The sequence below is a fragment of the Bombina bombina genome, chromosome 7, assembly GCF_027579735.1.
Source record: "Bombina bombina isolate aBomBom1 chromosome 7, aBomBom1.pri, whole genome shotgun sequence".
In the NCBI taxonomy this organism is placed as follows: domain Eukaryota; kingdom Metazoa; phylum Chordata; class Amphibia; order Anura; family Bombinatoridae; genus Bombina; species Bombina bombina.
The window spans coordinates 571,903,077-571,930,698 of record NC_069505.1 but is presented as its reverse complement, the minus strand read 5'-3'; the positions used below and the strand labels follow the sequence as shown (position 1 = coordinate 571,930,698).

Here is a 27,622-nt window from a genome sequence, read left to right as displayed (position 1 = left end):
ACAGAGTCTAAGACTGACCCGACCTTACAAAAGTACCGGGATCGAGCAGAGACCGGAGGGGGCGGGGCAGATAATGAAACATTCTTATGGGAAAAAGGGAAACTATACCGCTGGACAGAGAAAAGGGGACAGCGTAGGCGACAGCTGGTAGTGCCCTACAAATACCGTCAAGAAATCCTCAAGATAGGCCACGACATCCCCTTAGCAGGCCACCTAGCTGTAACCCGTACCCTACACCGCATTACTCACACGTTCTTTTGGCCAGGGGTACACGCTGACGTTAGAACTTACTGTAACACCTGCGATGTGTGTCAACGAGTAGGAAGGCGAGGCGATCACCCTAAAGCCCATCTAGTAAATATGCCCATTGTAGAGGAACCCTTCAGCCGGGTTGCTATTGACCTAGTGGGACCACTGGCTACCCCTAGTCCCTCCGGTAAGCGCTACATTCTTACCGTAGTGGACTACGCTACCAGGTACCCAGAGGCTGTCGCCCTATCCAACATACAAGCGGATACGGTAGCGAATGCACTAGTACAGGTGTTCTCCCGGGTAGGATTTCCAAAAGAAATCCTATCCGACCGAGGCACCCAATTTACGGCTGAATTGACCCAACAACTCTGGCAGGTTTGCAAAATTAAGTCCCTCCTGAGCTCCCCATACCACCCCCAGACGAACGGGCTGTGTGAGAGGTTCAATGGGACCCTCAAGCAAATGCTCAAGACGTTCACTCAGGAATACCGAGACTGGGAACGCTTCCTGCCGCACCTCCTTTTTGCTTATCGGGAGGTGCCCCAGGAAACGACAGGGTTCTCTCCCTTCGAGTTGCTCTACGGAAGAAAGGTACGGGGACCCCTAAACCTGATCCGGGAGCACTGGGAGGGAGAGATGGAGACTGACGGTGTCCCCATTGTGCCATACGTGCTGGAACTCAGGGACCGAATGGAGCAATTAGCCAAATCCGTGCGGGCTAATCTCCAGTCGGCCCAGAGAAGACAGAAAGTATGGTACGATCGGGGGGCCCGAAAGAGAATCTTTACCATAGGACAAAAGGTGTTAGTACTTAAGCCGGTGAAGACAGACAAATTGCAGGCGTCCTGGCAGGGCCCCTACCAGATCGTAGAGAAAAGGGGAGACACCACTTATGTGATAGCTAGCTGCCACGACAACAATCTTAGAAAGACATTCCATGTAAACATGCTCAAGGAATATTTTGAGCGACCAGAGAACGTGACGGCCGTATGTTGTTCCCCTCAGGAAGGCCCCGACAGTCTACCCATTCCAGACCTATTAGAAAAGAGTCTCCCCACAGGTATAGTGGCTCAGGTTCAGATAGGAGACCGACTTAGCCCCACTGAAAGGGAGCAGCTCAACCAACTCCTACAGTCCAAACACCTCACCTTCTCCCCGAAGCCAGGGTACACTACTTTAACCACCCACCAGGTAGATACTCCGGGACAAGCTCCCTTGCGCCAGGCTCCGTACCGAATCCCCGAAGCAGTTAAGATAGGAATGAAGAAGGAGATCGATGAGATGCTCCAACTCAGGGTAATTGAGCCCTCCGATAGTCCCTGGGCCTCCCCAGTTGTCTTGGTGCCCAAGAAAGATGGGACCACCCGGTTCTGCGTAGACTATCGGAGGCTCAATGAAAAGACCGTGACGGACGCTTACCCTATGCCCAGGGTAGACGAGCTACTCGATCGTATAGCCAGGGGAAATTACCTGACCACTATTGACCTCTGCAAAGGTTACTGGCAGATTCCCCTGGCCCCGGAGGCTATCCCCAAGTCGGCATTCGTCACCCCATTCGGCTTATATCAGTTTAGGGTAATGCCGTTTGGGATGAAGAATGCCCCAGCTACATTCCAGCGCTTGGTGGATAGGCTCCTGGATGGCTTCCAGAGTTTTGCTTGCGCCTACCTGGACGACATAGCGATCCACAGTGAGTCCTGGGAGGACCACTTAGCTCATGTGGGAATGGTTCTGGATCAGATCCGGGCTGCTGGCCTGACTCTGAAGCCAGAAAAATGCCACTTTGGGATGGCCGAGGTACAGTACCTGGGTCACCGGGTGGGGTGTGGAAAGCAGCGACCAGAGCCGGCCAAGATAGAAGCTGTCGCCAATTGGCCCACCCCCATCACTAAGACTCAGGTCCTAGCCTTCCTGGGCACGGCAGGGTACTATAGACGGTTCGTACCAGACTACAGCACACTTGCCAAACCCCTGACTGACTTGACCAAGAAGAACTTACCTCGACAGGTCCTGTGGTCTCCCCACTGTGAAACGGCTTTCCAGGCTCTCAAAAATGCTCTAATTAACGCTCCTGTCTTGGCGGCTCCAGCCCTTAACAAACGTTTTATCATCCATACAGATGCTTCCATGTTCGGGCTGGGAGCCGTCCTCAGCCAAGTAGGCGAAGATGGAGGGGAGCATCCAGTTGCCTACATCAGCCGGAAGCTCCTGCCCCGCGAAGTCAGCTATGCAGCGGTCGAAAAGGAGTGTTTGGCTTTGGTGTGGGCATTAAAGAAATTGACTCCCTATTTATATGGGCAGGAGTTCACTCTGGTCACCGACCATAACCCGTTGGTGTGGCTGAACCGGGTCTCTGGAGATAATGGCAGGCTATTACGTTGGAGTTTATCGTTGCAACCCTTCAATTTCACCATTACTTACAGACCTGGGAAACAGAATGGCAACGCCGACGGGTTGTCCAGACAAACCGACCTCAGCCCCGCATAACCAGCGGTCTGGACAGCCTTAGTCTGCCCCGAAAAGGGGTCAGACCGTGTCTGCCAGAGTGTTCCACAGAAAGGGAGCACTGTTACAGAAGCATTAGTTATTTTGTTGTGAAGAAACTTATTTCCCAGCAGCAATGCCTGAACCAGCCAAGCCAGCGCCTAAGAAGGGCTCCAAGAAAACTGTAACAAGTATCATTTCATAAAGGGTTAACTCTGTTCAGTTTTGAGAAAACTATTTTCTGAGGCAGGTTTCCTAGCATATTGTGTACTGTAATTAAGTTTGTGATAAGCATTCACTGCTAGGTGATAAGAAGGACTCAATTGTTTTCTTGTGTGTACTTGTTATCTGCGGTGGCCTGTCCAAGGGCTTTGTCTAAATGTGTGATGGGGGATTTTATGCTTCCCCCCCTGGGAGTGCCCTGTGTGCATGTAACCTAAATAAAAAGCAGGCTGGGCATCCCAGTCCTCAGTTCTTGGTTGTCCCTCAATCGCAGCGTTGACTCATTTTTGTGGGCAGAAGGGTATCCTAGCTGTACTACAGCTAAGGGGGATTATTCTACATTTGCGAGACTCATATAGAATACTGTGGAAAGCAGTTTCTCCCCTCTTCAGCAATAGGAATCCAGGCTACTAAGCGGTCCATCTCTCAGCGAGACTAAGGGTAACCGTAACAATTGCATTGTGTAGGGGAGGCTGGCATTGCTGCCTAAGAGGGGTATACATGCCATTGTGTAGGAGAGGCTGGCATTGCTGCCTAAGAGAGGTATACATTGCATTGTGTAGGGGAGGCTGGCATTGCTGCCTAAGAGCGGTATACATTGCATTGTGTAGGGGAGGCTGGCATTGCTGCCTAAGAGCGGTATACATTGAATTGTGTAGGGGAGGCTGGCATTGCTGCCTAAGAGGGGTATACATGCCATTGTGTAGGGGAGGCTGGCATTGCTGCCTAAGAGGGGTATACATGCTATTGTGTAGGGGAGGCTGGCATTGCTGCCAAAGAGGGATATACATGCTATTGTGTAGGGGAGGCTGGCATTGCTGCCAAAGAGGGATATACATGCTATTGTGTAGGGGAGGCTGGCATTGCTGCCTAAGAGGGGTATACATGTCATTGTGTAGGGGAGGCTGGCATTGCTGCCTAAGAGGGGTATACATGCTATTGTGTAGGGGAGGCTGGCATTGTTGCCTAAGAGGGATATACATGCTATTGTGTATGGGAGGCTGGCATTGCTGCCTAAGAGGGGTATACATGCCATTGTGTAGGGGAGGCTTTCATTGCTGCCTAAGAGAGGTATACATGCCATTGTGTAGGGGAGGCTGGCATTGCTGCCAAAGAGGGATATACATGCTATTGTGTAGGGGAGTCTGGCATTGCTGCCTCAGAGGGGTATACATGGCATTGTGTAGGGGAGGCTGGCATTGCTGCCTAAGAGGGGTATACATGTCATTGTGTAGGGGAGGCTGGCATTGCTGCCTAAGAGGGGTATACATGCCATTGTGTAGGGGAGGCTGGCATTGCTGCCTAAGAGGGTTATACATGTCATTGTGTATGGGAGGCTGACATTGCTGCCTAAGAGGGGTATACATTTCATTGTGTAGGGGAGGTTGGCATTGCTGCCTAAGAGGGGTATACATGCCATTGTGTAGGGGAGGCTGGCATTGCTGCCTAAGAGGGGTATACATGTCATTGTGTAGGGGAGGCTGGCATTGCTGCCTAAGAGGGGTATACATGTCATTGTGTAGGGGAGGCTGACATTGCTGCCTAAGAGGGGTATACATTGCATTGTGTAGGGGAGGCTGGAATTGCTGCCTAAGAGGGGTATACATGTCATTGTGTATGGGAGGCTGACATTGCTGCCTAAGAGGGGTATACATGCCATTGTGTAGGGGAGGCTGGCATTGCTGCCTAAGAGGGGTATACATGCCATTGTGTAGGGGAGGCTGACATTATTGCCTAAGAGGGGTATACATGCCATTGTGTAGGGGAGGCTGACATTATTGCCTAAGAGGTGTATACATGTCATTGTGCATGGGGATGCTGGCATTGCTGCCTAAGAGGGGTATACATGCCATTGTGTAGGGAAGGCTGGCATTGCTGCCTAAGAGGGGTATACATGCCATTGTGTAGAGGAGGCTGGCATTGCTGCCTAAGAGGTGTATACATGTCATTGTGGATACATGTCATTGCTGCTGCCAGTACTTTTTAAACTTTTTATACATGTCATGGAGTAATGTATATATGAAGAGGAAGGATAATATATCTTTAGTTTACATGTGTAGTTATCATACTCATATATACTCATATACTCTATAAAGAAATATTGGCACTACTGCTTCCAGCACAGTACGTCTCATCTCACTAAACTGGCAGAGTTACATTTTGTTATCAAATTGGTATCAGAATAGCAGGGAGTTGGTCAATATTTGATCTGCAATTCTGATCTGTCCTTTGTTCTCTGATCTCCTGGCAAGTAGATGGTGGCTGCATAGAGGACACTAGCAGGCATCAGTGGGTGGGTGCTGGGACATATAAATTACATTCTCGGTGATTAGGGCACATTTACTGTCACACAAAGACATGGGGACCTTCTCTTTTTGGCTGTCTCTGTCCTGTCTCGTGGCTGCTGGCTATGGGGAAACCTTGTCGTGTGTGGATTTGAGATGGCTACCACCAAATTTAAATCAGGTAAGATTTAGTGTGAAAGAGAACATACAATTGTGATGTAAAAAGGCAGCAGGTAGCCAGACACTGAGACTGGGAGATAAATCTAGCATATAACAAGGTTTATTTAAAAATATATTTTTGTTTTAGGAAATGTGCTTGCACCATGGACTATAGGCAAAATAAACCAATTCTGTATCTTAAAGTGAAGGTAAAGTTTCACATATTACACTTTTGCCCCTGTAAATGCTATTAAAATAAATGGGACTTTAAGTCATGAAAATTTTATAATCGCTATATTTATCTATTTATTACTGTTTCTTGATCCGATTCCGAACCCTTTTAAAACAACCTGTTTCTTTTTTTTTTTTTCCATAATACCGGTCATGTTTTCTGACTATCCAATTGAAACACTGGCCGTTAGGCGGCCGTCATATGATGTCACCGATTTATTGTTCTATATGCGCATGCGCGGCAATCACTTCCTTTCCTTTCTTCTCACAGCTCGTTACAGTTTAGCGCATGTGCTTTTTTTATTTCGTCAGGCATCGTCTTGGCTGTTGCAAGGAATATTGACGCCAGCGCTTTAGGTCTAAGATTTTTTCTTTCACACAGGCGCAAATCGAATGTAAGCTGCGCATGCACAAGTGAGCCGTAAATCGGGAACGCGCTTTGGAAGTACGTACAGAGCGGGTGAAAAATCAGGAAAAGAAAGGAGGGAGGAGCGAAGAACGGCAGAGACTGTAAATATAAACGTTTAAAAATACATTAATATATATACAATGATGAAAAAAAACTTAGCGATAACAGTATATACTAGATCCTGGTTTCTCAACAGCCGGGCCGTGGCCCAGTACCGGGCCGTGATAGCCCTGCTGGTGGGCCCTGACCTGTCATGCCCCCACTGCACACTCTTACCCCACTGCACACAAGGGGCAGACTGAGACCAATCAAGGCCCCAGGAAAACTGTCTCACACTGACCCAAATGTATTCAAATGTATGCAAATAAACATGGTAGCCTCCCTGCCCTAACCCCAACAGGCCCATCAACCTCCAGAGCCAGGACCCCCAACATTAAGGGCCAAAGAAAGGGCCCCCAAACTCCAGGGCCAGACCTCACACTCCATGGCCCTCACAGCGACAGACCCTCGGCAGGACCCCCACACTCCAGGGCCCCCACAAAACCCACACTGAACTGCTTAGTTACTGATAGGGCAAATCCCTGATGCTTACTCTCTCTCTCTCTATATATATATATATCTATATATATCTATATATATCTATATATATATATATATATAGAGAGTAAGTATATATATACAGTATATATATATATATACCGTGCCCTGGACATGTCCAGCTAAAGTTTACCGGGCCTTGAGGTCACTTTGGTTGAGAACCACTGTACTAGATGAATAATAGAATACAGGCATCAAAAAAGCAAAACTTTACCTTCACTTTAAGTATACAGCATAATGTTGCAAATTGTCGCAATCATCTACATTATTTTACCTTCCTTAATAAGAGTTATCATGTGTCCAGTATTCAAACAGAATATCCAGTAAAAATAAAAATAAAAAAGGCACTTAAAGGGACAGTCTAGTCCAAAAAAACATTTATGATTCATATAGGACATGCAATTTTCCAATTTACGTTTATCACAAATTTTACTTTGTTCTCTTGGTATTCTAAGTTGAAAGCTAAACCTAGGTAGGCTCATATGCTAATTTCTCTAGAGGACCACCTATTATTTTAATGTATTTGACAGTTTTTCACTACTAGAGGGCGTTAGTGCATTTGTTCCATATAGATAACATTGTGCCCACGCATATGGAGTTACCTAGGAGTAAGCACTGATTGGCTAAATGCAAGTCTGTCAAAAGAACTGAGATGAGGGGTGAATTCTGCAGAGGCTTAGATACAAGGTAATCACAAAGGTAAAAAGTGTTTTAATATAGCTGTGTTGGTTATGCAAAATTAGGGAATGGGTAATAAAAGGATTATCTATACTTTTAAACAATAAAAATTCTAGCATAGACTGTCCCTTTAAAGTGATATAAAACAGTATGAACTAACATAAATTTCTAATTATATACTGCAGCCAAAGCTTACCTGCCAAATGGTTTATTTTTTAACCCTCATTAACCCATTTAATTAAGGCATAGTTTTGTTTGCAGCAAGATCCCCCCTGGGCATTTCCATATACGGAAGGTGCTATCAATGCCACAGCTACAGCAGAATGCACTTGTGCACATGCACGGTAGGGGCCATAGTCACATGACACCTGACAAAGCAGTGCACAGTATAATGCTGAAGCTTTCACAAAGCATGTGACATTATCCCCATGGAAAAAAGCAAGCCTCTTGGCAACAAACAATAGCATTATCTTATGTCCTTCCTCAAACCCCCCTTACTTGCATAAGTAATTATCTTCACATGCACACTGTTATATGATACCTAAGGGTTTAGAGTAAGACACTGATAAGGGAGGTGGAGTAGCTAGACCTGGGATTACTAAACTTTGTCATTTTGCAGATTTTTGGAAATCTTATTAAACTACTTATAAGCTTTTTTTTCCACATACTGTTTTACCTCAGTTAACCCTTTTTTTCTTCTTAAATGGAAAGAGTCCACAGCTTTTGGGAAATAAGAACCTGGCCACCATGAGGAGGAAAGACACCCCAGCCAAAGGCTTAAATACTCCTCCCACTCCCCTCATCCCCCAGTCATTCTTTGCCTTTCGTCCGAGGAGGTTGGCAGAGAAGTGTCAGAAGTTTGTTTTGTCTCTTATGGAGGGTAGTACTCTTCGATATGGGACGGGAGTTTTAAGTAATCCTATCAGTCTCTCAGTGAGGGTCTGGATGAAAGTTATAGTCCGGAGATGCAGGGAGAGTCTTTATGCAAAACTATCCCGACTCATGTTAACAGCTCCACAAGCAATCGTCGTTGACGATCTTCGCTGCGCTGCCTGCTTTCTTCTCTCAAATTCATGGCGGAGGCGATGCTACTATCCGTCACACTTGAAGGGCCTTGTTCCTATTCCACAGCATAGATTCCGGTAAGATCGTTTCATTTTACTTCTTCAAAATGTACCATATTTTGTGTGTTTCCTGCGAAGCTATCTGGCGGGACGTATAACGAAGAATACAGGGTCTCAGTGAGACTCCTTTTGTGTCTTGGAATCAAGGGTTAATATCTCCTGAGGGGGATTATTGAACAGGGTTTTTTTTTATCATGTTTGTTATGTGATTCAATCTGCTTATGTGTAGTGTTATCTGGGCTCATGGCTTGGAACATTTAGGCCTTGGAAGTGACGCAACCTTATGGTTAGGCATGCTTTTTTTGGACTGTACAGTTCACCTTGTGACCAAGCGTACTTACATTTCGGTCTGCCATTTCTGCATTCCTGACAGTGGGGCAACAAAAATAATTGGTCTGCCGGTGTCTGGTTCACAGGAGGTGGTGAGTGGCCCAGCCATTGTGGGTGTGAGGTGCCATTTAAATTTGTTTTTCTTATAGTCCATATATTTTTCATAATCCCTATCCAGTTATGGAGGATTCTGATGCTGAGACTGTTCAAATTACAGATTCAGATTCTTCATCTTGCGAAGAATGCGAATTGGCCCCGTTGACACAGGTCACTCAGTTATGTTCCATATGCCGTATTAGAGCACCTTGTTCCTCGGGCTTGGGGAATCAAGGGACCGCTGAGCCATCTGCCTCTGGGTGTCCTGTCCTTCGAGAGGCGAGTTCCCTACCGCTCCCTACTGCTACACATGCGGGTAACCCAGATTATGTTTATCCCTCCTTGCAAGGCGGCTTGTTCCCCCCCAGAGGTTTGCAGCACGTTTTCACTTCCACAAATTTTTGGCAATTATGCGTCTGCAGAGTCCGGATGTTTATTTGCGATTGTGCTCATGCCCTATTTTCCGTGACTCCCGGCCTTGGGAGGGCCTGTACAGTTCCCTGCAGGTGTGGCTGTCCCTGAGTGTTGTGCCTTTCGTTACAGAATAGAGCGCCTTCGCGTTTTACTCAGACATGTTTTCAAGTTATTGGAGGATCCTATCCTTAACGGATACGGGAATCTGCAGTCTGCTACTTCGGTTCACCTCATTAGACATTGGGGCGATGGCGTAATCTCCTGATTGTCTGTTATTGAGATCCTTCCCTGTTTTTTTGGATGATCAGGGTTCCGTTTGGCTGGTCCTATGGGATGCTTGTTTCTTCTTGGGCGTTAACCTACAGGTTGCCTTATCTTTTCTTTTATCTGGTTAGGATGTCTTTTTTTTATTACATGTTTCCTTTGGGAACTCTCTCTGGGATACTCTCCATTTACTTCTGCGGAAGTTTGTTAAGAACTTGTTAGTCCTATGTTTGTCTGTTTTCTCTTCCCCTCTGAGGGAGGATTTAGACGACTTGACAGTTATGACCCTGGCAGCGGCTGGTCCTGCTTGGGTCAGATCTTCTGTCTTGTGTCTTATTCAGACACGCGCCGCCTGTTCTGCCTGGCTGGTCCGGTGGAGGCGCTGAGTGCTTGCTTTATTATTTGTGTTCTTCTTGTTTTTATTTCCAAGTTTCAGCTAAGCATTCTAAGAGGACTTGTGGGTCCGTGAGGCAGGGGAGATTGTTTCAGTCCTTATTTAGCCTTCAATCTGGTCAGCTGGGTCAGTGGAGTTCCACTGCATCACATTCCTTTGCTTCTGATACTCTTGGGACCTAAAACTTTCTTCCTCTTTCGGGAGGATTGGGGGCTTAGTGCCTCTTTATTGCCGGTTTGGGGCAGTTTGGCCTCTCTGAGGCCCGGGGTATTGCCCCGTTGGACTGGTTCCTTCAGTGGTTCTTACTTTTTGAGACCTTTTGGACTTTTCCGTTTTCTCTATAAGGGATGGGGTCTCCTAATGGGGTCCTGGTTTTCCCTTTGGGAGATGATAGTTCCTTTTAGGGACTATTGGGTGTGGTCTATTTTGGTCTCTGTTTAGGGTTCTTCCCAGGAGCTGGGGATGCTCGGCATCATTGTTTTTTCATACGATCCTCTGATCATATGTAAGTGGAGACTTGCCTTTGCTCGAGCGCATTGTCCTCAAGGTATCCCCTTACAGTTGATTGTCCTGTGACTGTTTGTCTGTCTATGGGCTCTAGTGTCGCTGCACTACTTTATGCCTTGGCTCTTGGGGAGTTTGGACTTTGGCAAGGGGTGGTCTCTTCCTAGTGTCGAGACTTGTGATATCCGAGTTAATCTGGATTTTACATCTGTATCTCCCTGTGGGTCTGTTTTTTATATCAGACGGGGGGGTTAAATTGCTGGGATATTGTTTACTTAAAACAATTGGGTTCTCCGGTGGCTGAGGCTTCGCTCAGCTTTTCCCTTGTGGGTTGTTACTGGACCTTTTAAGTTCCAGGGTTGGTTCGGGGTTCCCCAGTCCCAGGGATCTTGGGCTTTGACCTTTGGTCTGCCTAATTGCCTTGGTCAAGATTTCCCAGGTTTTCTAAGTACTGATGCTCTTTGGGCTTGCCTTACTCCTTGATGACCGTTTTCCCTTAGACGGCTTGCCAAAGTAACCAATTGGCTTTGCTGCTCTGCAGGCGAAGGGTTTCCAGTGTATCTGCTGCGGCTACGGCACTTTGGCTGTGTGCTAGCAAGCTATTTTTAAGGGGGTTCTCTCGTTTAGCCTATAACTTTGTGCCTTGTGGGCAGGTACTCTGTTTTTTATGGTACCTGTCTTGGGGGGTTTGTTCTCCTCCTTTTGGAGTTGTGGTCCCTGTCTAAGCCAGCTGGTTTAATCTACTGGTTAGCTCATTGGCTTCTTTACCTTGGTTGCAAGTTTGAATTCCGCTTGGGAGTGGAAAGTTCTTCTTGCATGGCCTTAACTGACATTTTATAGGTTTTCTCCTGTTTCAGGAGGTTGGAACTGAGTTTACCTGTTTTAAGGAGGGGTTTCCTCTCTGGGTAGTTTTGTTCCATTTGGAGTCTTCTGGCTCTGTATCGAGACTTGTTGGACCTTTTGGCTAGATCTTTTGGGTCTATGGCCTTTTCGTCTGTCTCTAAGAAGTCGGGTTAGCACCCGAGCTCTGCTGGTATGGCTTCGGGCATTCTTTCGCTCATTTATTTTCGAGCTGGAGTTCTTCTGTTCCAGTCTTTTAGTCCTGCTGACGCTTGAGCTGGCCCGGCTGGTAGTAGGTTTTGAGATGGTTGTTCATCTTGTGCAGGCCTCGTTGAGGTCCTGTGCTCTTCTGTTAAGACCTATGTGTAGGTCTGGTGGCTTAGATTGCCTAGTATGTGCCCTCTGTCTGGAGGTTTATTTGGCAATCTGATGCTCGGTTGGCCGGTTTTTGCTTCTCAGCAACTGTTTCCTTTGGGGTCATCCTAATGATGCTGCGTGTGTTGGACTCAGGTGTTTGTCTCGTCTGGGTTGCTACATGTTTTTGTGTCTGAATACTTACGTATTCTTAGTATTGACATCTTGAGGACTCTGTCTTCGGTTGTCTTTTTCGATACTGTGGTTTGATGAGAAAACCTTTGTTCTCTGTTCGACGCCTGGTTTTACACCTTGTGGTTTCTGCTTGGTTTGGGCGTTGCCTCCCTTGTTTGTCAGGAGGGGTCTTGTGAGCTATGCTCATTTTTGGGGGTCTTCCTTTTATGGATTTTGTGGAGACCATTTCGGTTTCTTTTTGATTTTCTTTTGCCCTATCCCTTTGGGAGTTCAGCCTGGTGTTCTTCTACTGTTTCTTGTTCCTCAGCAGAATGACTGGGGGATGAGGGAAGTGGGAGGAGTATTTAAGCCTTTGGCTGGGGTGTCTTTGCCTCCTTCTGGTGGCCAGGTTCTTATTTCCCAAAAGTAATGAATGCAGCTGTGGACTCTTTCCATCAGAAGAAAATTATCAGGTAAGCATAATTTAAGTTATAATATGCACATAACTCAAACTGTTTTATGGCACTTTAAATGCCGGTTTATAAAATTTCCAGCATACTTAACAGGAACTTAAAGTGAAAGTAATTTTAACAATATATAAATAAGCCAATGCTTAAATCTACTATAAACTAATGTAGTCGCTAAGTTTTTTTTTTTATATAATGTTTAACGATTTTCTAAATATAGATTTATTTTCAATATAACCTTTCACTATGTTACTCCGCCCCCTTGCTTTATTCCAGCTTGTGTATTATAATTCTTACCAGTGGTCCCATCCGCTGTATATGTATGGTTACGTGCTCGCTCTCGAGAAGATATTTTATGGGCATGCGCAATGCCACGCTCTCCGCTAACATAAATACTATCAATTGTATGGGATTCTGTTTTCATTAGACTGCACGTGCGGCCATCATGAATGCGTTTCTAAAGAAAGACGTAATTCAGAGATAGCCGCTTGCGCATTTACAGCCGGGGGCATATATTGAACTGTTTTGGACGCCACTGGGGGAACCAATCAGTTCGATATGGCTGTATTCGTCACTGAAAAAGAAAAATATTTTTTGAATGAGGGCGTAGGATCGGCTAGAGAGTTTTGAAAAAGGTATTGTGAAAAAAAGATATTTATATTGAGATTTGAGTAAAATTATGAATTAAGGTTACCTTTTTTTTGGATGGATTTGTAATTTATTATTAGCGATTAGACAAAGTTTACTTTCACTTTAAAACTTCATATTTTTCTTTGATGATTCAAATAGAGCATACATTTTTAAGCAATTTATATCTGTTATCAAATCTGCCTAATTCTTTTGGACTCCTTTGTTGAAGGCGCAGCAATGCACTACTGTGTAAGCCAATAACAAAAAGCATAAATGTGCAGCCACCAATCAGCTGATTGTTCCATAGGTATTCTTTTAAAAAAAAGGATAGCAATAGAACAAAGCAAAACAGAGCATGCATTTTTAAAAATCTTTATCTAAATCATGAAATTTTAATTTTCTTCATAAACGGGGAGAGTTCACAGCTGCATTTTGGAATCAAGGGTTAATATCTACTAAGGGGGGTTATTGAACAGGGGGTGTAAGGTGCCATTTATTTTTTGTCCATATTTGCAATCTCCAAGTTATGTAGGATTCTGACTTTTTGGAGACGGATGTCTCTGATTCAGCTTCTTCTTGCAAAGAATATGAAATGGCCTGGTGATCCATGCCCATCAGTTATGTTCCGAATGCCGCTTTCTGGTGCTCTGTTCTCCTGAATCTGTGAACTTAGAGTCCGCTGAGCCATCCGCTCCTGAGGATTCCAGATCCCGCGAGGCGCACACCCTAGAACCTTCTTTTGCTACGCAAGCAGATGTCCCAACTGCCGTTAATCCTTCCCCGGAAGGCGGCTTGTTTCTTCCAGAGGTTACTGCACGGTTCCGCATGGCCATATCTATGGCGCTGGCGCATTTACATCTTCCTGGAAGTGGTTGTCCGTGTTCTGTTAACCAGGGCTCGTCAGGCGGAGGATAGTCTGGTTCAGTTCAGCCCTCTGGGGAAGAGGTTTCCTCTGAGGCTTCAGGGGTCCAATCCTCGGGGCCAGGGCTTTCAGTTGCCCCAGCAGAGGTAAGTCTTGCTTTTCGTTATAGACTGGTGCACCTTCGTGTCCTGGTGAGGCATGTTTTGGAAGTGCTGGAGGACCCCAGTCCTAATGGGTTGGTGGGTCCTCCTCAGTCTTCCATTCCAGATGGCAAGCAGGGTTAGACAAATGAGGATGAAGTCAATCTCCTTGTTGTCTCCTTTTTTTTTAGTCTGGTTGGGGTGCCGAGTGGCTCATTCTTGTTTTGAGCTTCGTTTCTTGTTTTCGTTACAAGTTTTAGGTGGCTTTTCATTCCTAGACATCAGGCTGATCCTCGTTTATCTTCTGGAGGCATCAGAGGGGATTGTGCTCAGTCCTAATTGGCCTATCCATGCTTAGCTGGCGGGTTTTCCGAGGTTCAGATCCTGCTAAAGCGTACTTTGTAGGCTCCTGGGTTCTTTTGGATCAGGGGCTAGAGTTTTTCTCCTTCCCATAGTGGGTTGGAGGTTCAGAGGATTCAGCGGAAATCCATGTTCCCAGATTCTGGGGGCGTTAATTCCGTCTTCTCTTTTGAGGCTTCTTTTGGGTTTGTCCTCTTGGACTCTGTTTTCTTGATGACGGTTCCTCTTCCTTCGGGTTGAGGCTGATTGGGCCTTTTGTCCCCTTTTTCTTGGGGTTGGCCTTCTGATCATCTATATCAGGAAGCTAGGGCCTTTTGGCTTTTCTACTTCCAGGATCTCGTCTGCTCCCATATTTTTGGAGCTCTGCAAAATAGGTTGTCACCTTTTTTCCTATGTTTGCCCCGGCTTAGGCGTTTTGGGTTTCACCCACCAGGGGTTAGGATGCTCGTTCATTTGTAAATTCCTCAAGCTGTAGGGGCTTCAGGGAAGATGATCCTGAGAGGATCTTGGAGACTATTGTTATCTTCTCAATCCAGATTTTCTAAGGTTTGAGCTCTGTTGTACATTTACCTTAGTCTTTGGACTTAGTGGGTGTTGTCCCTAGAGCCTTTAGGGTCAACCAGGGTAGCTGTGTGACTTTCATCATTGCCTAGCACCCTTTTAGTTGGGAGTTTAAATCCCACTGTGGGTGTCTTTAAAGCACTCTGTGTCTGGGACACTTACGTGAGAGTTCAGTGTCCAAGGTACCTTGGATATGACTGTGATTGCATCGCCTGTGGTGCAAGGTCTGCTCTGGATGGGGTAACCCAGTGGTTCCTAGGGGTTATTAGTTTGTTTAAAGCCGGCTCCGGGGTTTTTTGTCCTGGTCCTAGTTTTTGACTGGACATTTTGAGGTTCTGTATCCAGATCCCTTAGGACTGGTTTGGGACGACCCAGTTTCCCGTTTCCGGGACATCCTCTGTTCCTACAGGCGGATTTTTATCTCTTTTAATCAGAGAATTAGTCTTTTTCACTGGGCTGGCCATAGTGGCCGGATGGTTCTTTCATTCGGTTCTTGACTTTATGAGTCCATCCACAGCTTTTTACTCCATACCTGCTTGTGGGTGAGCTGTTCTGTTTTTCTATCCCATCCCTTTGGGGTGGATTTGGCATTCCACAGTATCTGCCTGGTTCTCGGAGGTACTGTTTCTTCCTCTGTTCAGTGGGGTTGTCCCCCCTGCCTTGCGTGCAGGATGTCAGAGTGAAGGGCTAGTTTCTTGTGACATGCCATTACTGTAGTTTCAGTATAGGGTCTCCTTTTGGGAGTGTCCTTAGACTTCGGGAAGGGAGCTGCAACTGGGTTCGGGAACTCGAGCTATTTTTGGGGGGCTGGATCCCCTCCCTTTTCTTTCCTGAAGGTCTTGGTGATTCGGGAATTTTTAATTCCCTTGACTTTTCGGACATTGTCAGTCACAGTGGTACTGGGTCTGTTGCCCAGAGCGAAGGTAAGGATCTGTCTGATCTGTTGAACTTTGACTGCGTATCATAGTTAGATCTTGTGAGCCTTCCTTTGGAGGGAGGCTTTGCGGTGGATCCCTCCTCAGCATGTAGTTTTTTCTCAGCTGGTTCTGGGTTCTGTTGTTTTCTTCCCTGCCTTTCTTGGGAAGGAGTTGTTCTGCACTACTTGGAGGTTTTCTTTCTGAAATGGTCTGGTGCTGTTTACTAGCTTGGGTAGCTAGGGTTGGTGGCCTGTGTTCACTTAGATCCTTTGCAGCAGGAAGCCTATGGATTTCAGAGGAGCATATTCAGATATTCTGATGCTCTCAGATATTCTGATGCTGTTTTTTCAGTGACTCTTGGGGACAGTTTGTCTTTTGGTTGCTTTATCCTGGGTGCGAGTTAGCACTCTGCGTAGGGGAGGAGTTCTTCCTTTCTCCCTTTAAGTTTTCAGGGTATTACTTTGGTCCCTTGGATTCTATGCAGATAGGGGTCTGGGATTTTCCTCCTTTTGCTCTGCTGGGTCGATAGGGTTCTTCATAGGTTTTGACCTGTTTCATCCTGGTTCACTCTTTTGGAGTTACCCTTGGGTTTTCTTTACTGCCCGAGTCCTTTTGTGTTCTGGGGTCCTTTCAGACTCTCTTATCTGAGTCCTTTTTCTTCCCTTCAGGGAGAATGTGGATGTTCCCCTTACTTCTGGTCGGGGGTGAGTTTATTGCAGGCTGAGAGCCTGCAGGACTTTGTCTCTGCAGAGGCTTTTGTCTCGGTCGAGTCTACTGATCTGAGCGGTCTCTAGCAAGGGCCTTGCTGGTTTTAACTGTTGGGCAGTTACTTGGGATTTTCCTTTTTGTCCCTTCGGCTGCAGGTGCAGCATTTTTTGTCAGGAGTTTGGGTGTTTTCAGGCTATGGTGCCCTCAGAATAGGCCGCCTTTTGTACCAGCCCATTTTGCATTCAGTGTCTTCTATAGCTTGGGTATTGCTTTCCCAAAAGTAATGAATGCAGCTGTAGACTCTCCCTGTTTATGATGAAAAACTTAAATTATGCTTACCTGATAATTTTCTTTTCTTCAGACGGGGAGATTCCACAGCTCCCCGCCCGCGTTTTTTATATGGGGCAGCTGTAATTTTTGTTTTTGTTCATCTGGCACCTTTTTCATCCTGATATTTCTCCTAAAGTTCCTTGTTCCCTTGGCAGAATGACTTGGGGATGATGGAAGTGGGGGAGGTATGTACGCCTTTGGCTGGGGTGTCTTTGACTCCTCCTGGTGGCCAGGTTCTGAATTCCCAAAAGTAATGACTGCAGCTGTGGATTCTCCCCGTCTGAAGATTTTTTTTTATCAGGTAAGCATAATTTAAGTTTTTGACTTTACTGCACCTTTAAATGCAGAATCTTGAGGTCTAGGTTCTATAGGGAGGTGTGAGGATTAGGATGAGTGTAACTCAATATGCAAAAATAGATGTACAAGAAACCAAAAGTCTTTTACAAGTCTTTAGTAAAGCAATAGAAAAAAAATAAGAATATCAAGGGGCAAACAAGAGCAGAGTCCAAGAACAAGTCAAAGGTTGGGTACCGTGAAATCAGTCCAGTAAATAGGTACCAAGGAACAAACGAGAACAGAGTCCAGGAACAGGACAAAAGTCAGATACCATGAGATAAGTCCAACAACTAGGTACCAAGGGGCAAACAAGAGCAACTTCCAAGAACATGCTAAAGGTCAGGAACTGTGAGATCAGTCCTGAAACTAGGTACTAAGGGGCAAAGAACAGAGTCAAGGAACAGACCAAAAATCAGGTACTGTGAGATCAGTCCAACAACTAGGTACTATTGAGCAAAGAACAGAGTCCAGGAGCAGGCCAAAGTTAGGTACTGTGAGATCAGACCAGCAACTAAGTACCAAGGAAGAAACAAGAGAGCAGAATCCAGTAACAGGCCAATGGTCATGTCCCGCAAGATCAATCCAACAACTAGGTACCAAAGGACAAACAACAGCAGAGTCCAGGAACAGGCCAACAGTCAGGTACCTGTGATATCAGTCCAGCAACTATGTACCACGGGGCAAACAAGCAGAATCCATGAACAGGCTTAAGGTCAGGTACTGTGAGATCAGTCCAGCAACTAGGAACCAAGGGGCAAACAAGAGCAAAGTCCAAGAGCAGGCCAAAAGTTAGGTACTGTGAGATCAGTCCAGCAACTAAGTACCAAGGAACAAAGAAGAGAGCAGAATCCAGTAAAGGGCCAATGGTCACGTACCGCAAGTTAAATCCAACAACTAGGTACCAAAGGACAAACAACAGCAGAGTCCAGGAACAGACCAACAGTCAGGTACCTGTGATATCAGTCCAGCAACTATGTACCACAGGGCAAACAAGCAGAATCCATGAACAGGCTTAAGGTCAGGTATGGTGAGATCAGTCCAGCAACTAGGAACCAAGGGGCAAAAAAGAGCAAAGTCTAGAAACAGGCCAATGGTCAGGTAATGTGAAATCAGTCCAGCAGCTAGGAACCAAGGGGCAAACAAGAGCAAAGTCCAAGAGCAGGCCAAAAGTTAGGTACGGTGAGATCAGTCCATCACCTAAGTACCAAGGAACAAACAAGAGAGCAGAATCCAGTAACAGGCCAATGGTCACGTACCGCAAGATCAATCCAACAACTAGGTACCAAAGGACAAACAACAGCAGAGTCCAGGAACAGGCCAACAATCAGGTACCCATGATATCAGTCCAGCAACTATGTACCACGGGGCAAACAAGCAGAATCCATGAACAGGCTTAAGGTCAGGTATGGTGAGATCAGTCCAGCAACTAGGAACCAAGGGGCAAAAAAGAGCGAAGTCTAGGAACAGGCCAATGGTCAGGTAATGTGAAATCAGTCCAGCAACTAGAAACTAAAGGGGCAAACAAGAGCAAAGTCTAGGAACAGGCCAATGGTCAGGTAATGTGAAATCAGTCCAGCAACTAGGAACCAAGGGGCAAACAAGAGCAAAGTCTATGAACAGGTTAAAGGTCAGGTACTGTGAGATCAGTCCAGCACCTAGGTACTAAGGGGCAAACAAGAGCAGAGTAAAGGAATAGGCCAAAAGTCAGGTACTGTGAGATCAGTCCAGCAACTTGGTTCCAAGGGACAAACAAAAGCAGAGTCCATGGACAGGCCAAAGGTCAGGTACCGTGAGATCAGTGCAGCAACTATGTACCAAGAGGCAAACAAGAGGAGAGTCCAGGAACAGGCCAAATGGCAGGTACGGTGAGATCAGTCCAGCTATTAGGTACCAAGGGACAAACAAGAGCAGAGTCCAGGAACAGGCCAAAGGTCAGGTACGGTGAGATCAGTCCAGCTATTAGGTACCAAGGGGCAAACAAGAGCAGAGTCCAGGAACAGGCCAAAGGTCAGGTACCAAAATATCAGTGCAGCAACTATGTACCAAGGGGCAAACAAGAGCAGAATCCAAGAACAGGACAAAGGTCAGATACCGTGAGATCAGTCTAGCAACTAGGAACCAAGAGGCAAACAAGAGTAAAGTCCAGGATTAGGCCAGATGTCAGGTACTGTGAGATCAGTCTAGCTATTAGGTACCAAGGGACAAACAAGAGGAGAGTCCAGGAACAGGCCAAAAGTCAGGTACAATGAGATCAGTCCAGCAACTAGATACCAAGGGACAAACAAGAGCAGAATCCAGGAACTGGCCAAAAGTCAGGTTACATGAGATCAGTTCAACAACTAGGTACCAAAGGACAAACAACAGCAGAGTCTAGGAACAATCCAAAGGTCAGGCACCGTGAGATCACTCCAGCAACTAGGTACCAAGGGAAAAACAAAAAGAAAATCCAGGAATAGCCCAAAGGTTGGGTATTGTGAGATCAGTCCAGCAACTAGGTACCAAGGGGCAAACAAGAGCAGCGTCCAGGAACAGGCTAAAGGTTAGGTACCATAAGATCAGTCCAGCAACTGGGTATCAAGGGGCAAACAAGAAAAGAACCCACTGCAATCTGGATTTCGTCCCCATCACTCTACAGAGACAGCAATTGTCAAGGTTAACAATGACCTACTTACAGCAAAATCCAAAGGCCACTTCTCTCTGCTTATCCTCCTTGATCTGTCTGCAGCCTTTGACACTGTTGATCACCCTCTTCTGCTCCAAACCCTCCAATCCTTCGGCATCTGCAACACAGCTCTTTCGTGGTTCTCTTCCTATCTAACTAACCGTACATTTAGTGTAGCCTTTTCTGGAGCATCCTCTGCCCCGTTACCACTTTCTGTTGGGTACCTCAAGGCTCTGTCCTTGGTCCCCTTCTCTTTTTAATCTATACGTCATCATTAGGTTCACATTCAGTCCTTGGCTAAAGCCTGCTGCTTCCACCTTAAAAACCTAGCTAAATTTGACATTTCCTTACACAAGATACAACTAAGATTTTAATCCACTCTCTCATCCTTTCCCGCCTCGACTACTGCTACTCCGTCCTCTCTGGTCTACCTAGCTGCCGCATAGCTCCTTTACAATCCATTATGAATGCCTCTGCCAGGCTCATCTTCCTTACTCGTCGATCTTCATCTGCTGCGCCTCTCTGCCAATACTTTCACTGGTTTCCTCTTGCCTCTAGGATTAAACACAAAATCCTCACTCTGACATACAAAGCTCTCAACTGCACTGCTCCCCCCTACATTTCAGAACTTGTCTCCAGATACTCTCTCTCCCGTCCCCTTCGATCAGCTCAGGATCTCCTCCTCTCCTCCTCTCTTGTTACTTCCTCATATTCACGTCTACAGGACTTCTCCAGACTGGCCCCCATCTTGTGGAACTCCCTGCCTTTCTCCACAAGACTCTCCCCTAGTTTTAACAGCTTCAAGCGCTCCCTAAAAACTCTACTATTCAGGGATGCTTACAACCAACACTAACCTTTCCTAACTACATTTCTTTCCCATTGAACCCCTTAGAATGTAAGCTATGAGCCCAGCTGTTTGCAGATCACCTTCACAAGAGCCGACTACAACAGTGAAACTCTCGGCAGGGCCCTCTAGCCACTTTATCCCTGCAAAAGCTATCCTGTATATTGACTATGTTTACAGCGCTGCAGAATCTGTTGGCGCTCTACAAATACCTGATAATATTAATAATAATAATAATCCAGGAACAGGCCAAAAGTCAGGTACGGTGAGATCAGTGTAGCAACTAGGAACCAAGGGGAAAACAAGAGCAATTCCAGGAACAGGCCAAAGGTTAGGTAATGTGAGATCAGTCCAGCAACTAGGTTCCAAGGGACAAACAAGAGCAGAGTCCAGGAACAGGCCAAAGGTCAGGTACCAAAATATCAGTGCCGCAACTATGAGATCAGTCAAGCAACTACGTACCAAGGGACAAACAAAAGGAGAATCCAGGAACAGGCCAAATTGCAGGTAATGGTGAGATCAGTCCAGCAACTAGGTACCAAGGGACAAACAAGAGTAGAGTCCAGGAACTATCCAAAGGTTAGGTAAGGTGAGATCAGTCCAGCAACTAGGTTCCAAGGGACAAACAAGAGCAGAGTCCAGGAACAGGCCAAAGGTCAGGTACCAAAATATCAGTGCAGCAACTATGTACCAAGTGGCAAGCAAGAGCAGAATCCAGGAACAGGCCAAAGGTCAGGTACGGTGAGATCAATTCAGCTATTGGGTACCAAGGGACAAACAAGAGCAGAGTCCAGAAACAGGCCAAAGGTCAGGTACCAAAATATCAGTGCAGCAACTATGTACCAAGGGGCAAACAAGAGTAGAATCCAAGAACAGGCCAAATGTAAGGTAACATGAGATCAGTCTAGCAACTAGGAACCAAGAGGCAAACAAGAGCAAAGTCCAGGAACAGGCCAGACGTCAGGTACTGTGAGATCAGTCCAGCTATTAGGTACCAAGGGACAAACAAGAGCAGAGTCCAGGAGCCAAAAGTCAGGTATGGTGAGATCAGTCCAGCAACTATGTACCAAGGGACAAACAAGAGCAGAGTCCAGGAACCGGCCAAAGTTCAGGTAACGTGAGATCAGTCCAGCAACTAGGTACCAAGGGACAAACAAAAGCAGAGTCCAGGAAAAGGCCAAAGGTCAGGTACGGTGAGATCAGTCCAGCTATTAGGTACCAAGGGGCAAACAAGAGCAGAGTCCAGGAACAGGCCAAAGGTCAGGTACCAAAATATCAGTGCAGCAACTATGTACCAAGGGGCAAAACAAGAGTAGAATCCAAGAACAGGACAAAGGTCAGGTACCATGAGATCAGTCTAGCAACTAGGTACCAAGGGACAAACAAGAGTAGAGTCCAGGAACAATCTAAAGGTTAGGTAATGTGAGATCAGTCCAGCAACTAGGTTCCAAGGGACAAACAAGAGCAGAGTCCAGGAACAGGCCAAAGGTCAGGTACCAAAATATCAGTGCAGCAACTATGTGCCAAGGGGCAAACAAGAGTAGAATCCAAGAACAGGACAAAGGTCAGGTACTGTGAGATCAGTCTAGCAACTAGGAACCAAGAGGCAAACAAAAGCAAAGTCCAGGAACAGGCCAGACGTCAGGTACTGTGAGATCAGTCCAGCTATTAGGTACCAAGGGACAAACAAGAGCAGAGTCCAGGAGCCAAAAGTCAGGTATGGAGAGATCAGTCTAGCAACTATGTACCAAGGGACAAACAAGAGCAGAGTCCAGGAACAGTACAAAGGTCAGGTACCGTGAGATCAGTCTAGCAACTAGGAACCAAGAGGCAAACAAGAGCAAAGTCCAGGAACATGCCAGACGTCAGGTACTGTGAGATCAGTCCAGCTATAAGGTACCAAGGGACAAACAAGAGCAGAGTCCAGGAGCCAAATGTCAGGTATCGTGAGATCAGTCCAGCAACTAGGTACCAAGGGGCAAACAAGAGCAGAGTCCAGGAACAGGCTAAAGGTTAGGTACCATAAAATCAGTCCAGCAACTGGGTATCAAGGGGCAAACAAGAAAAGAACCCACTGCAATCTGGATTTTGTCCCCATCACTCTACAGAGACAGCAATTGTCAAGGTTAACAATGACCTACTTACAGCAAAATCCAAAGGCCACTTCTCTCTGCTTATCCTCCTTGACCTGTCTGCAGCCTTTGACACTGTTGATCACCCTCTTCTGCTCCAAACCCTCCAATCCTTCGGCATCTGCGACACAGCTCTTTCGTGGTTCTCTTCCTATCTAACTAACCATTCATTTAGTGTAGCCTTCTCCGGAGCATCCTCTGCCCCGTTACCACTTTCTGTTGGGGTACCTCAAGGCTCTGTCCTCGATCCCCTTCTCTTTTCAATCTATACGTCATCATTAGGTTCCTTAATAAAGTCCCATGGGTTTCAATATCATTTGTATGCCGATGAAACACATACAGAGCCGACTACAACAGTGAAACTCTCGGCAGGGCCCTCTACCCACTTGATCCCTGCAAAAGCTATCCTTTATATTGACCATGTTTACAGCGCTGTGGAATCTGTTGGAGCTCTACAAATACCTGATAATAATAATAATCCAGGAACAGGCCAAAAGTCAGGTACGGTGAGATCAGTGTAGCAACTAGGAACCAAGGGGAAAACAAGAGCAAAGTCCAGGAACAGGCCAAAAGTCAGGTACAGTGAGATCAGTCAAGCAACTACGTACCAAGGGACAAACAAGAGGAGAGTCCAGAAACAGGCCAAATGGCAGGTATGGTGAGATCAGTCCAGCAACTAGGTACCAAGGGACAAACAAGAGTAGAGTCCAGGAACAATCCAAAGGTTAGGTAATGTGAGATCAGTCCAGCAACTAGGTTCCAAGGGACAAACAAGAGCAGAGTCCAGGAACAGGCCAAAGGTCAGGTACCAAAATATCAGTGCAGCAGCTATGTACCAAGGGGCAAACAAGAGCAGAATCCAGGAACAGGCCAAAGGTCAGGTACGGTGAGATCAGTCCAGCTATTGGGTACCGAGGGACAAACAAGAGCAGAGTCCAGGAACAGGCCAAAGGTCAGGTACGGTGAGATCAGTCCAGCTATTGGGTACCGAGGGACAAACAAGAGCAGAGTCCAGGAAGAGGCCAAAGGTCAGGTACCAAAATATCAGTACAGCAACTATGTACCAAGGGACAAACAAGAGCAGAGTCCAGGAACAGGCCAAAGGTCAGGTACCAAAATATCAGTACAGCAACTATGTACCAAGGGGCAAACAAGAGCAGAATCCAGGAACAGGCCAAAGGTCAGGTACGGTGAGATCAGTCCAGCTATTGGGTACCGAGGGACAAACAAGAGCAGAGTCCAGGAACAGGCCAAAGGTCAGGTACCAAAATATCAGTACAGCAACTATGTACCAAGGGACAAACAAGAGCAGAGTCCAGGAACAGGCCAAAGGTCAGGTACCAAAATATCAGTACAGCAACTATGTACCAAGGGGCAAACAAGAGTAGAATCCAAGAACAGGACAAAGGTCAGGTACCGTGAGATCAGTCTAGCAACTAGGAACCAAGAGGCAAACAAGAGCAAAGTCCAGGAACAGGCCAGACGTCAGGTACTGTGAGATCAGTCCAGCTATAAGGTACCAAGGGACAAACAAGAGCAGAGTCCAGGAGCCAAAAGTCAGGTATCATGAGATCAGTCCAGCAACTAGGTACCAAGGGGCAAACAAGAGCAGAGTCCAGGAACAGGCTAAAGGTTAGGTACCATAAAATCAGTCCAGCAACTGGGTATCAAGGGGCAAACGAGAAAAGAACCCACTGCAATCTGGATTTCGTCCCCATCACTCTACAGAGACAGCAATTGTCAAGGTTAACAATGACCTACTTACAGCAAAATCCAAAGGCCACTTCTCTCTGCTTATCCTCCTTGACCTGTCTGCAGCCTTTGACACTGTTGATCACCCTCTTCTGCTCCAAACCCTCTAATCCTTCTGCATCTGTGACACAGCTCTTTCGTGGTTCTCTTCCCATCTAACTAACCATTCAATTAGTGTAGCCTTCTACGGAGCATCCTCTGCCCCGTTACCACTTTCTGTTGGGGTACCTCAAGGCTCTGTCCTCGGTCCCCTTCTCTTTTCAATCTACACATCATCATTAGGTTCCTTAATAAAGTCCCATGGGTTTCAATATCATTTGTATGCTGATGACACACATACAGAGCCGACTACAACAGTGAAACTCTCGGCAGGGCACTCTACCCACTTGATCCCTGCAAAAGCTATCCTGTATATTGACTATGTTTACAGCGCTGCGGAATCTGTTGGCGCTCTACAAATACCTGATAATAATAATAATCCAGGAACAGGCCAAAAGTCAGGTACGGTGAGATCAGTGTAGCAACTAGGAAACAAGGGGAAAACAAGAGCAAAGTCCAGGAACAGGCCAAAAGTCAGGTACAGTGAGATCAGTCAAGCAACTACGTACCAAGGGACAAACAAGAGGAGAGTCCAGGAACAGGCCAAATGGCAGTTATGGTGAGATCAGTCCAGCAACTAGGTACCAAGGGACAAACAAGAGTAGAGTCCAGGAACTATCCAAAGGTTAGGTAATGGGAGATCAGTCCAGCAACTAGGTTCCAAGGGACAAACAAGAGCAGAGTCCAGGAACAGGCCAAAAGTCAGGTACCAAAATATCAGTGCAGCAACTATGTACCAAGGGGCAAACAAGAGCAGAATCCAGGAACAGGCCAAAGGTCAGGTACGGTGAGATCAGTCCAGCTATTGGGTACCAAGGGACAAACAAGAGCAGAGTCCAGGAACAGGCCAAAGTGCAGGTACCAAAATATCAGTGCAGCAACTATGTACCAAGGGGCAAACAAGAGTAGAATCCAAGAACAGGACAAAGGTCAGGTACCGTGAGATCAGTCTAGCAACTAGGAACCAAGAGGCAAACAAGAGCAAAGTCCAGGAACAGGCCAGACATCAGGTACTGTGAGATCAGTCCAGCTATTAGGTACCAAGGGACAAACAAGAGCAGAGTCCAGGAACAGACCAAAGGTCAGGTATGGTGAGATCAGTCCAGCAACTATGTACCAAAGGACAAACAAGAGCAGAGTCCAGGAACAGGCCAAAGTTCAGGTAACGTGAGATCAGTCCAGCAACTATGTACCAAGGGACAAACAAGAGGAGAGTCCAGGAACAGGCCAAAAGTCAGGTATGGTGCAATCAGTCCAGTAACTATGTACCAATGGACAAACAAGAGCAGAGTCCAGGAACAAGCCAAAAGGCAGGTACGGTGAGATCAGTCCAGCTATTAGGTACCAAGGGACATACAAGAGCAGAGTCCAGGAACAGGCCAAAGGTCAGCTATGGTTAGATCAGTTCAGCTATTAGGTACCAAGGGACAAACAAGAGCAGAGTCCAGGAACAGTCCAAAGTGCAGGTACCAAAATATCAGTGCAGCAACTATGTACCAAGGGGCAAACAAGAGTAGAATCCAAGAACAGGACAAAGGTCAGGTACCGTGAGATCAGTCTAGCAACTAGGAACCAAGAGGCTAACAAGAGCAAAGTCCAGGAACAGGCCAGATGTCAGGTACTGTGAGATCAGTCCAGCTATTAGGTACCAAGGGACAAACAAGAGCAGAGTCCAGGAACAGGCCAAAAGTCAAGTATGGTGAGATCAGTCCAGCAACTATGTGCCAAGAAACAAACAAGAGCAGAGTCCAGGAACAGGCTAAAGGTCAGGTACTGTAAGATCAGTTTAACAACTAGGTACCAAGGGACAAACAAGAGAAGAGTCCAGGAACAGGTCAAAAGTCAGGTATGGTGCGATCAGTCCAGCAACTATGTACCAAGGGATAAACAAGAGCAAAGTCCAGGAACAGGCCAAAAGTCAGGTACAGTGAGATCAGTCCAGCAACTAGGTACCAAGGGACAAACAAGAGCAGAGTCCAGGAACAGGCCAAAAGTCAGGTACAGTGAGATCAGTCCAGCAACTATGTACCAAGGGACAACAAGAGCAGAGTCCAGGAACCAGCTAAAGGTCAGGTACTGTAAGATCAGTTTAACAACTAGGTACCAAGGGACAAACAAGAGCAGAGTCCAGGAACAGGCTAAAGGTCAGGTACTGTAAGATCAGTCCAACAACTAGGTACCAAAGGACAAACAACAGCAGAGTCCAGGAACAGACAAAAGTCAGGTACGGTGAGATCAGTCCAGCAACTATGTACCTAGGGACAAACAAGAGCAAAATCCAGGAACAGGCCAAAGGTCATGTAACGTGAGATCAGTCCAGCAACTAGGTACCAAGGGGCAAACAAGAGAAGATTCCAGGAACAGGCTAAAGGTTAGGTACCATGAGATCAGTCCAGCAACTAGGTACAAAGGGACAAACAAGAGCAGAGTCCAGGAACAGGGTAAAAGTCAGGTATGGTTAGATCAGTCCAGTAACTATGTACCAGAGGACAAACAAGAGCAGAGTCCAGGAACAGGCTAAATGTCAGGTACTGTAAGATCAGTCCAATAACTAGGTACCAAAGGACAAACAACAGCAGAGTCCAGGAACAGTCCAAAGGTCAGGTGCCGTGAGATCAGTCCAGCAACTAGGTACCAAGGGACAAACAAGAGCAGAGTCCAGGAACAGGGTAAAAGTCAGGTACTGTAAGATCAGTCCAACAACTAGCTACCAAGGAACAAACAAGAATAGAGTCCAGGAACAGCTCAAAGGTCAGGTACCATGAGATCAGTCGAGCAACTAGGTACCAAGGGACAAACAAGAACAGAGTCCAGGAACAGCCCAAAGGTTGGGTACCGTGAGATCAGTCCAGCAACTAGGTACCAAGGGGCAAACCAGAGAAGATTCCAGGAACAGGCTAAAGGTTAGGTACCATGAGATCAGTCCAGTAACTATGTACCAATGGACAAACAAGAGCAGAGTCCAGGAACAAGCCAAAAGGCAGGTACGGTGAGATCAGTCCAGCTATTAG

General features: G+C 46.4%; 1 protein-coding gene across 1 annotated transcript in view; it reads left to right on the top strand.

Annotated features, from left to right (window-relative positions):
* Positions 1-5,281: 5,281 nt before the first annotated feature.
* LOC128667081 (uncharacterized) overlaps positions 5,282-27,622 on the top strand; it is a 154,223-nt gene continuing 131,882 nt past the window's right edge. Inside the window, exon 1 of the mRNA XM_053721967.1 lies at positions 5,282-5,424. Coding sequence (XP_053577942.1) covers positions 5,317-5,424 — 108 coding nt within the window. The 5' untranslated portion in view covers positions 5,282-5,316. The remainder of the gene's footprint in view (positions 5,425-27,622) is intronic.